Consider the following 12,203-nt stretch of genomic DNA (forward strand, 5'->3'; position numbering starts at 1 on the left):
GATGGCATGATCATCATACTCCATCCACCGATAACTTCCAGGCTGGATTATTGCAATGCACTCTATGTGGAGCTGCCTTTGAAGATGACTTGGAAACTGCAACTGGTCCAAAATACAATAGCCAGGTTACTGGTTGGATTTCATTTAGAACACAGCTCTTTACTCTGGCCTTTGATACCTGAAATACATATTTTAGATGTAATCTGTTTTAATTGTTTTTAACAACGGCCTTATGGTGAATGGTGTATAATAATAACTAATATTATAATAGAAAATCTAAAAATGGAAATAACCCTTTCCACTTTTGGCCAAAGTGGATATGATTTACAGGCACAGGAGCCCATCTGGATTTAAGGCTGCCAAACTACAAACAAATGGTTGGCTTTTTTGTGGGGGAAATTAAAAGGTTTTACTTTTCTCTGTATGGGACGCGGGTGGCGCTGTGGGTTAAACCACAGAGCCTAGGGGTTGCCGATCAGAAGGTTTGCAGTTTGAATCCCTGCAGCGGGGTGAGCTCCCGTTGCTCGGTCCCTGCTCCTGCCAACCTAGCAGTTCGAAAGCATCTCAAAGTGCAAGTAGATAAATAGGTACCGCTCCAGCGGGAAGGTAAATGGTGTTTCTGTGCGCTGCTCTGGTTTGCCAGAAGTGGCTTAGTCATGCTGGCCACATGACCCGGAAGCTGTACGCCGGCTCCCTCGGCCAATAAAGCGAGATGATCGCCGCAACCCCAGAGTCGGCCACGACTGGACCTAATGGTCAGGGGTCCTTTTACCTTTCCCTTACTTTTCTCTGTAATCCATATTAGGGTGGTACCTTTATTAGGCCATTTAAAACTCCCAGATCCATACATTTAACATTTTGGGGGGAATGGGAGCAATGGCCTGGCTCTTTGTCAGGAATACTTTTGCTTCTCTTTTTTTCGCCACACCAACTTTTCCAATGCTTGTGTGTATCCTCTCATAGGTTTTACAGATCTCTGATAGGTCTTCCAGCATGAGGCTGCCTAGCTGCCTGTAGAGTTCTGAAGAGTTCTAGATATTAAAGTAGAATAATGTAGTTTTATTTATAACTAACACACACACACACACACACACACACACACACACACACACACACTGTGTGTGTGTGTGTGTGTGTGTTAAGAAAGCCTTCACTCCTGTGATTTTACAAAGAAAATCAAGAGCTCTTCAGTGCCTAGCAAGCAACATTATGGACAGCCTTGTTTATTGCAAAGCCCATGGACCTAGAGAAACCTAGAACTATAAGATAACAAACAACAGATTGACATGAGGCTTTGTGAGGCTTTGTACTTCTGCCTTTCAGTGTCACCTTTACACTTCAACACCTTTCATAACAGCATCTCCTTCCAAAGCAGCCCAAGTATTTCATCATCTGTAGTGATGCCTGTTGTTGCTACTTCGGTTTTGTAGTGGATACAGTGCTTTTTTTATCCTTATCAATGGTCTAGATGCCAAAATCACATGTTGACTGTCACTTTGATTGAGCAAGGGTTCCAAACAACCACCACAGTCCTGGATTTTTCACCACCATGGTGTTTTCTGAAATTAGTGGTTTCTTGGGCCTAGAAGGGCACAGATTATCAAATAGATCAATATATTTGAAGTACGTATTTTTAGGCCTTTCATCAAAATTTGATCTGTTTTGACGACACTGGTAGGCAAATACTTAAACATGTTAAATATTACTAATTCTAGCTTGCTTTTTATAGTCTATGGTGGTTTTTAAATGTAATCTATTTGTCCTTACATGTTCATTCTTATATTCAACTTGGTTACCTTTCTTTGTAATATACTTGTTTACAGTACAGGTAATTTTGCATTAATCACATATATTACATAGAAAAATCACATTGAAAAATGGCTTTCATGCACATCTATACCAACTCCCCTTTTCCCTGAATCTTCATAATCATCCTGTTCCCCAAAGAAGAAACACTGATACTTTGAACAGCAAAACACGTTTGTCAAAACTCTTAGTTAAAAATATAATTAAGTATCGGATTTGATTGTTTCCCCACTGGGCACAAAAGTACCTTATGTGTAATGTTTGTGTCAAGAATTAAAAGTGGTCCATAGCTGTTGAAACCTGTTGTGTTCTTTGTATTTTACAGCAGGTCTTTGTGATATTAATGAAGGTACAGCTGTACAAGAGGATCGTTGCAAGTCACCCACCTCAGGTAATGAACTGTTCTTGGAAACGCTTTAGAACAAATAGTACTTCAAAACACCTTGTAGCAGGCTTCTCTTCTCTTTTGTTTTCATGCTCCAGAAGGATTTTTACTATGCCACTGAACTTTACAGTGGTTTTCTCAAATATACACAATTCAGACAAGTACATACAGCTGAATACTTGGTCTGCCTCAAAGCCATTCTTATATATTTGTCATTATTTGTTATTTACAGTGTTTAGAATGCATTACTATAGGAAATACTATATTATAAGGGGAATGTGTTTTATGTCTCTTGGGCTATCTGTTTCAAGAAGAGATTATTCACAGTAGAAATGTGTTCTAACTCCTACTCTCATCACGATCTTTTATTTGTAGGAGCTTTCGTTGTTCTTTGCCAGAGGTAATTTAAGTGGGAAAAGGTCATCCCACTTTTGTCACTTCTGCTGCTGTTATAGTAAAATTAACCAACAGGGTGGAAAGTATACTGTATAATAATAGGAAGCAAGGAGTGAGTAGCGATTTCATTAAACTTTAGAATCTTTATTTCAGATAAGCAATTTGGCAAGTTGTTATATTTTTCTTAAATAGGAGTTGAGACTTTTTCAGTGGATTAGATTTTAATTGGACCTAGCAAAAAAACTCCTCCCTCTGTTTCCCTGTCTGCTTTTTCAGCGGCAGCAAAATCATCATCATCACAGAATCCAGGGAGCAAGCGGGGGGAGGGGGGGCTTACAGTGTGACCACAGGAGGGTGAACAGGGGCTTTTTGTGTACAGTAAGCCTGCAACTTAACACACATTTAACTTGTGCAGATTCAGCTTTATGTGCATGGCAGATTTATTGATTGATTCTTAAAAAGCAGGCAGGGTTCTGGGGAAAATGACTCTGGCAATCCCACCCACCATTGGATTTTGAGTAGACACAATTTTGCCTTTAGGTGTGATCCCTCGATTGAGCCATTTTTTTAATCATGTGTATTAATTTGCTGAACCCAATCATGAATCTGACTTGGGTAGGGAGGAGAGTGCCTCCCATCACTGGAAGAGAATGAACGTAATATTCCCAAGGAATTCAGCAAGTATTCTTATTGAAAGTAGTAGTTCCTGATATCATTTGTATCATTAATGTTGGTATGCATAGAGAAGGGAGGGAAGGTTTTTTATATTCTTAGTTAAAATGTAATAAATATATGCATGCAGAAAACTATTTACAAAATTCATTTTTACAGGTAAACAAAGGATGTTATTTCCAATTAGTTTTTAAAGTAATTAATAGCAAAACAACCACACTTCAAATCTTTTCTCTTTTGGATTGAAATACAGAGAATTGGCAAAAGTAGCTGTATTTTCATTTGTTATCACAGAGATAAGTGCACTGGAACACACTTTAGACCTAAATGAAGCTATTTCTTCTGAATTATTTTGGCAATATTGATAATACAAAAATTGGCATTTAAAATGTGAACTAGAATCCCTGCTATTATTATCATGTGAATATTTTTGTTAATCTGAACACAATCAACCTTTCCAGACTGTTTTGTTTCCTGTTTCCCAATTCCCATCAGAAAATATGTATCTTCTATGCTTTCCTTTGGTTGTGTGGTCTCACCTGTACTAGAAAATTGTAGCACCAGCATAAGTTCGAAAAATTAAAGCTGTGTATGATGAAAGTGAAACATGGAAGACGCAAAAGTTATCTGTCTCAAATGTAGATGTCCTTATGCAAATTCTAAGGGCATAAAGCAGGAGATATAGGTGAATACTCCCTCTTTTTTTGCAGGAAAAAAGCCTGAAATAAATCATCCATAATACCCAAAGAGGTGTTTATTTAGGGGTTTATTGTTGCATATGATATGGATTAGGATATATAGTCTTTCTCATTTTGTCATCTGTCGTAATTTTTTTGTATGCATCCTTTTTTTGTTAATATCCATTTCGTATGTCCCTTTCATTCTTATCTTCACTCATTTAGGTTCTGGTTCTCCCAACAATTCTGATGATGATCAAAAAATGAATAATTTTATAGAAAAGGGTATAGTATTTTTATTTTTAAGAGAATTATCATAAATTTTCATTAGCTCATATTTTTAGTAAATTGACATTTTGTATTGAAATATTATTTGCAGTGAAGACCAAAAGCAGAAAGTTTTCCAAGATGGTAGCCAATGATATAGGTAGGAACTAGAAAAATTCTCCTTTGCTCCTTACCTGGGACCTTATTCTATGCAGCGCTTAACTCTGCAGCAAAACAAAGCAAGCTGCATTATATTTGTTAAATTAATATTCTCCTAACCATAAGTGGTGTTCCTTTGGGCTGCTTCTCTGCTAATATACTGTGCTCAATTATTAACACAATCCAAGAGACTGGGCTCTTAATTTTCTCTAATTGTATATGCACATCCTTCTACAAAGGTTTTGGTTTCTATTCAGAAATACTGAAAGGGTTCAATCCTGTAAGCATTGCCGTATAAAATGGTTTTAACATAGGTTCTCAAAATGTTAACGCTAATTCTGAAATGCATGAACAATGGTTTTAGCTTCTTGGCAATAAAGTACATAACATTTTAATTCATGTATTTCAGCAATAAGTGTATTCTCTCTGAATCCTTGTTGCTAACTGATCTTTGATCACCGACAATTAAATTGCAAATTACTTATCAAGTTTGCAGTACATGCATAAGGTGGATTGAACCCTTCTGTTGTAAGAGCATAAGAAATAACCTTATTGCTTGGATATGGTTGTTCTGCTTTTTATTTTAGAGTATATCTGTTAAACCTATTGGTCATCTGTTTGAATGGAAATTAAATTACTTAGCAGACTTTCTCCCATTTATCATTATTTCTATCTAATTGTTTACTTGCAGTGAGATTTTACTAATTATGTGTAACAATATATATTTCACTGTAACCACAGTGGCTTATCTCTCTTCTAAATTTGCATATTTACAGCATGTTGTCTAATGGTTATTTTCTTGATCATGTTTCTTTAATATCTTCAGTTTATCACAACGTTCGGTGTCAAAGGGAATTTTATAGATTTAGTTTTAATGTGTTGAAACAATCAACATATCTGTTAATCTGCAAGTTGTGTGCAAGTCACTACAAATTAAGTGCTTCTCTACCATTGTTACTCTTCCTGTGTCAACAGGACTGGCTTCTAGGATACTGTGATGCCCAGTCTATGTGCTGCTTTCATTCAAATGTCAAGCAATGAGGTATCCAGCCACAAAGAAGTCACAGCCATGCTGCTCTAGTATGGTTGGGAAATAAAACCAGAAGCTTCTCAAATTAAGGAAGATTCTACTTGCTGTCTTTTGGCTTGACTTAGTAGCAGAGTAAAAAGGAAATGATGGGGAGATTCGCTCTCACAAAAACTGTCACCCACAAGCAGTTCTATGATTAACTAACCAACTAGCCTGTGTGGCATGGTGCATAAGTGCCTGTAAAAAGAATCCTAGAAGATGCCACAAATTTATTGATGGGTGCTAGATATGCTAGTCAAAAGTATTAGGTTCATTTTCAGAGACAAACTCTGGATGGAGATGGATGTTGCCATCATGCCACTAGTTCTCCAGCTGTATTACTTCATGATATGCATGACACACCTGTATGCAGCACCAGTTACCTCCAGGTAAAAATCTGCTGCTTTGCCATTGTGTGCAGTCAAAAGAGAAAAAGAAATAACGAAGAAGAGAGAGAAACTGAAGGTTTTGCCTCACAACTCCACCAGCACCCAGGGACACATGAGTGGTATTGGTTGGTCTGCTGCATTAAATGGCAGTCAAAGGTTGATTGATACTGGCAAGAAAAGATTACTTCCTTCCTCTCTCCGCTTGAGATGCTAGCCTATCTCTTACCAGTCAAGGTGTATGTGCATACAGTATCCATATGGCACATGTGCCTTACCAAACATCCTATCACCGTGAGATAGTGGCAAAGCTAAATCCAAGGAAGAGCAACCTGTAGTTCAGACTCTGCTCTAATTGTGGCATGAAGGTTAGAACAATGTGAGCATTTTATCTGCAAAGTGACTAGTGAAAATGTCTGACTTGGTTACAGAAGATTCTACCTTCTGGATGAATGAGGGAACAGAAGACCATTGACCTCTGGAATAAATCCACCATAAGGCTCTGCATGGATGCAATAGGACAAAGAAAATCTTTGGCAAATTACCACTTTTGAAAGTGGCCTCTGCTATGTCCAGTTGCAGTCAGTAGTAGTATTCTGCTGTTTGCTGAAGCAGCAGAAAGACTTCAAAGAGTGTAATCTTAGTTACTCTGTATACAAAGAGGAGGCATATTATCAAGAGGGCTCCTAGAGGTTAAGTCTGGCTCACGACAACTATTCATACCTTTTTTCATCAGCTTTCTCTTAAGATAAGACAGAATAGCAGTCTTGCAGACTTCTGTTGGACAATCCAGGAAGTCTGCCATGCTCCTTCTACAGGTCTTCAGATTATCCAGGACTTGTGCAAGATTTACCCCTAGGCAGGTGATCTGTTCCTCCAGCCCCTGCACCTCCTGGGTAGGCAGTCTATTCCCCACCCCATGAACCTAGCAGATGGCTGCCAGCAGGAGGAAGGATGCTGCAGAGCCACCCATTTAAGTGAGAGGACCTTGGGGGGGAAACCAATTGTTCTGGACCAGGTGAGCTGCTTCCTGGGCAGGCACAGTATTCTTGCTTTAACAGTCTAGGCACTGAAAGGAGATGCAGTGTGCCAGGTGACTCTGTGGTGGGCACAATATTTCCGAAATTTGATCTACTTTGACTTTAACGACCTCATCTTTCAGTGCCAGGCTGGGCAGCTCTGCAGTGGCTGGCATCCTTTTTTCCTCTGGGCCTCACCCAACATAGCAAGGATATATTTGGAGGAGACTCAAAGGCACACAAAGATTCAGCTGTTTGGCTTGCAGAAATGAAAGAAGCATACAAAGAACGTTAAAATTATTGTTATTTTAAGATGATATATCTCAATTTTGTGTTGAACAGAATTCATGCAACATAAAAAGAGATAAGTAATAAAGCAGAAAATAAACCCACAGCAATAGAAGAGAGTTGCCAAGGGAAATAACTATTAGTTATCCCAAATATCCTCTGAAACTGTGTGTGTCATGAACATGGGGAACCACAAGCAAGCCCTCCTCCTCAGTAGACGGTATTTTCTGGTTGTGTCTGGACTGCAGATGACTGTTTTGCTAGAGGAGATGATTAACTATATGAACTGCTTTCAAAATGGTTCCTGTAATTAATCAGGCACCATTAAATGTGTAGCTAGTTAATTTTGCCTACTGATTTAAACTGCAGTTAAGTTGATATGGCACAAATTCTGCAGGCGTGGCAAAGGAGTAAAGGAAAAGAGACAATTGGTTTACCCTCTGAGTTGTTGCTTATATGCTGTTCTCACTGTGTCAGTTTTATCTACATGCTGGGCTGATATGCCCAATAATTATTATTTATGAACTCCTTTCAAGAGGTACTGTGTGAATTATACTAATTTGTCCATAACAATTGCTGCTTCTATGGCAAAGGTCAGTGTTTTCAGTGAGCAGGATTAGATCACCTGCTTATGTTCTGTGGTCATGTCTCTTGGTACAATTTTAAATCTGTATTGGTCATATTTCAGTACCAGTCTCTATAGATGTTATGTTTGGCCTTCTCAGATAGATTCTTCTGATAGTGGCTGCCTATTTTAAACAATGAGTGGTGACTTTGATTTAAAAGTATTTAATTTCTGATTTGCTTTTATCTAGAGTTCTTGAGATCTGTGTTTCGTGAGCCACTTTCATTGAAAACACCAGTAACATTCCTACTGTAGGCATGTGTGCATTGTCCCTATCTGATGAGATCTAAAGCTTTGGGGTTTGATGCGTCCTAGATGGGATTTGTCTGGGGCTCTTTGAGAGCTGTTTGTTGTGGTGCCTTTCACTGAATACTTCCTATTGGCTGATGCGGAGTGCAATTTTGATGGGGAGATGGATTAAAATACTCCAGTAATAATGAGTGTCTTTATATATTCTTCTGATCAGGTCTTCAGAACTCACTGAAATTTGCTTGCATTTTTAATATGGCTACAAATTTCTTTGTGTGTGCATGTGTCGTTGTCTGTCTCTCCTATGGCTGTCAAGGTCTCCACTGTGACCTGGGTGAATAAATACACTTTTTACCAAGCAAATGCAAAACTAGCAAAATTTAAAAAATCAGACTTGTAAGCGGCCTTTAAAAATCAACTTGTTCAAAATGATATCTAAATGTAATATGTGACCATATTAAAGTCTACACTAAATCTCTCAGAACTGGTTTTTCAACTAGCAAGGTTAAAATCAATACCATACAAACAAAACATAAAGCATAACAATTTTACATCACATAAAACAAAATAAAATTTAAAACAGCATCTTACAACAGCCGGTATAAAACAAACTAAAAAAAAAAAAGCAGCAGCAACCCTTTCTCCTGTCTCCCCCACCACCCCACTTTAAGCACATCTAAACAAAATGATCTTAACCTATTGAAAGAAAGGAGAGCCAAACAAACCTCCCTGAAGATGGAATTGCATACTTTTAGACACCATCAATGAAAAGACCCCAGGAAGGGCCTCAGGTTCAGAGTGGGGCATTTGAGCAAGTTTGTATGGAAAATTTCTTAAAGGCTTACCAGTCCTAAAGTATACAGGCTTCTCCAGCTATATTTGGAGTTTAGGTATCAACTAGTACAGTATGTTCTTTGACTGTTCCATCACCTTCTCACTTTTCTGTCCAGTTTACTTGCAGCATAGTATTACTTTGTGTTATTTATTTAGAACATTTATATCCTGCTTTTCAGCAAAAAATTCTTAAAGTGGTTTGCATATGTCAAGACAGCTTACCAATATGTATGAATCTTGTTGTTTGCATTCTCAGCAGGGTTGGCTGCCACATGTAGATGTTGTATTCTAGAGCACAGGACCAAACTGCTTCAGGTTCTGTTTGTCTCTGCCTTGACAATGGGATAGGGTGGAAGCACCAGCATACTGTCCCCGCCCAACTAGAGGAGCAGCGGTACCCTAATTGGGTCAGGGATGCTTCTTCCACATGGTTCTTCCCTCTGCTGAACAGTGCTGTTTGACAGCAGTTAGATTCCTTGCAGGTAGGGGCTTGATGGAGTTGCCCTCTGTCAATGGTGGTTCTGGCTAACTTGGCCTCATCAGTGGAGAAAAGAGTCCTTCCCCAGGAACATAGTTCATGAACTTATTTTCTATACAAATTTGTCTCCAATATATTCCCAGCAGCCACAGCCACTCTTTTGTGGTCTTTAACTTTACAGTGTAATTCTGTGAACTTTTCTAAAATTTATCATTTTTTTGTGGAACAGCTGTTTTCTATTCTTTTTGTAGTGTTAGTATTCCACTGTTTGGGGGAGGTGGTTGGAAAAATGCTTAAGTAAACTTGACTCAATTTTTAAATCCATTTAGTGCCAGGGAAATCATACAAAATAATGACTTACAGTGCACTACAATAAAGACATCAGAGATTCTGAGAATTTTAACTACTAATGTTCTTAACTGTTCATAACTCCAAAGAAGGTACACTGCCATACTCTGACTGCACACTTGTCACTAAAACCTGTTACAAATATATGTGTAAATGTGCATACCTTCCTTGCTTACAATTGTTGTATATGATTTCTTATTTTGGAAACCAACAGCTTAAATTCTTAGTTTCATAAACTCTTTAAAATGTGATCATTCTAGCTTTATTATAAAACTATACGTTATTTTTCAGCAAAGATGTCTAGAAAATTAAGCTTACCAACTGAACTGAAACCTGAGTTAGGTAAGTGTTTGTTCAAAGCCTGTATTAATGATGTTTACAATTTTTGAAAAGGCTGCGGAAAAAGAAACACATACAGTGACCTAACTACTAAGTAGGGGGGAGTCCTTTTAATTTCCATTGTTGTATTCCAAAATTTGACAGTATTTAATGCATGTGAGCAAAATGCTTTTCCATCTACTTGGAGCCACTTTTATGTTCTTATCTTTTAAAACCATGGGAGATCTACTGAAATAAGACATAAAATTTTCTTCTTAGGTTCTTGTTTTTTAATCACCATGTTTCACATTATTATCAGTTTGGACACTGTATGGAAAACAAGAATAGTTTAAGGAAATCCTATATACCTCTTTTCATAGCCAGTGTGGTGTAGTGGTTATAAGAGTGTTGAGTTAGGACTTGAAGATCCAGATTCAGATCTCTATTGAGTCATTCAGCTCACTGGCTTACTTGAGTCATTCACTTTCTCTCAACCTAACCTATTCCACATGACTGTTGTGTGAATAAAAGAGGCATCAGAGGAATAACGTGTGCTGCCTTGTGCTCCCTAGAGTAAAAGCAAGATATAAATGTAAAAAATAAATTGAATAAATAGGCTGCTGCTTCAGCTACATAATATTTCTTAAGATCTAATCAATCACCTGAGTCTTAAAACAAGTATTTAATAAAGTATTTAATGTGCATCACAATGGGGTGTTGCTGCAACTGTATACACAGTTTGAGAAACTTAGGCAAGAATACAAACAGCTGCCTTTGAAACTACCATTACTTTTAAATATAGTTTGCTATTCTGGAGTAGTGGGATACAATTAAAAAAAAAAATTTAAGTACCCTTAGCAAATGGAACTTCATAGTTCTTCAGATCATGGCCTCAGTAGTGAGGCCTTAGGTTTTAAGATCCATGGGGATATAATTGTGTGTCGGTCTTTATTGATTTTGATTGGACCATTAGCATATAAAACTAAAATCATGTATACATATTAGTAGTACAGTAGGCATACGCTCATGTTTAAATCTGAATGCCTTTATGAAATCATCCTGTTTTCTTGAACTATGTCTTAGCAAATTTATGTGTCCATTAAAGCCCTTGCTGTTTTATTAAGGAAATAGTACTGTAGAGTTCTCTATCAAAAGAAAGGTACAAACTAAAATTCAAAGAGGCAGAAATCAATGTCAGGCACATCCCCTACTTTCAGTGAATTATAAGGTTTTTGGTTTATCTTATTTGTTACAGATGTGCATGTTAATCTTGAAATTTCAGTATTTCTTCACACTTTTCTGATCCTTCTGCTTTTTTGCAGTTCTTCTTTACAAACATGCTTACTATATGCAGCAAATCACTATATAATATAAAGTTTAAAAGTCTGGTGTTCGTATGAAAATGAGATTTTAACATACTGTACTTTTGAAAGGGACAGTATGACCAGTATGGCAATTTAATAGGTCAGAAATCATTTTCATACTTTCAGTGGATCTAAAATCTGAACAATATATTTACATGGACTGAACTGTGTCATAAAATCTCAGTGTGTTCTTCCTCTCTCCTTCAAGATGCCTTCACTGCTCAAATATTGGCAAAGGATAGGAGGAACAATGCTATGTTCTTGCTACTTTAGCATAGAGAGTTGAGTGCATTCAACATGGTGGCTTAACTTTTCAAGGCACACTTCAGCTCTTCTTGGGACACACAATTTGGAAATCTCACTGTTTTACAAACTTGAGAAGTACTGAGTTTTTGTATAAAACTTTCTGCCATAAAAATAAAACCACAATTTTGAAAGTACAACTACACTTTAAAACTAAGCAATAAGATTAAGCAATATAACAAAATAATAGAAGCATCAACATCATCATCAATAACAAAAGCCCTACTGGAAACAAAGAGCTCCTGATAAACTTAATAGCATCAAAAGAGATGGACATGCACTGGCCTTATTATGCAGTGGCCTTCACAGTTAATGCTACAGCCATAGAAAGGTCCTGCACTGTACCTTTATCAAATACCGCCATTGTGTTGCTAACCATATACTACAGATACACTAAAGCAAGCACCCATAATTAATCTTATCTAGACAACTGTATCGTACTCTACCACCATCCCATCCCCTTCCCTATCTCTCCACATTAAATACACACGTTCAATAGATTCTGAGGCTGGGTGGTCTATGAGAGTATATATTTTAAGTGTCTGGGCTCTAGTTTTTAG

General features: G+C 37.5%; 1 protein-coding gene and 1 long non-coding RNA gene across 8 annotated transcripts in view; one reads left to right on the forward strand and one right to left on the reverse strand.

The window, feature by feature from the left end:
• Nucleotides 1-12,203, forward strand: part of STXBP5 (syntaxin binding protein 5) — a 119,102-nt gene that overhangs the window by 85,518 nt on the left and 21,381 nt on the right. For 3 of the 7 annotated variants that reach the window (XR_014546728.1, XM_083607950.1, XM_083607955.1), the window contains 4 exons: nucleotides 2,132-2,197; nucleotides 4,162-4,221; nucleotides 4,316-4,363; nucleotides 9,950-10,000. Coding sequence is in view for 6 of the 7 variants with exons in the window: in XM_083607950.1 (XP_083464076.1) it covers nucleotides 2,132-2,197; nucleotides 4,162-4,221; nucleotides 4,316-4,363; nucleotides 9,950-10,000 (225 nt within the window). In the remaining variant the exon portion in view is untranslated. The remainder of the gene's footprint in view (nucleotides 1-2,131; nucleotides 2,198-4,161; nucleotides 4,222-4,315; nucleotides 4,364-9,949; nucleotides 10,001-12,203) is intronic. The other 4 variants (XM_083607952.1, XM_083607951.1, XM_083607953.1 and 1 more) reach the window with 4 other exon arrangements.
• On the reverse strand, nucleotides 8,467-9,943 carry LOC310760099. Its single transcript, XR_014546771.1, has 2 exons — nucleotides 9,192-9,943; nucleotides 8,467-9,158 (listed from the first exon to the last, which is right to left on the reverse strand). It is a non-coding gene; the product is annotated as an uncharacterized lncRNA (long non-coding RNA).

Source organism: Podarcis filfolensis, assembly GCF_964270895.1.
Source record: "Podarcis filfolensis genome assembly, chromosome: 3".
NCBI classification, from domain to species: Eukaryota; Metazoa; Chordata; class Lepidosauria; order Squamata; family Lacertidae; genus Podarcis; species Podarcis filfolensis.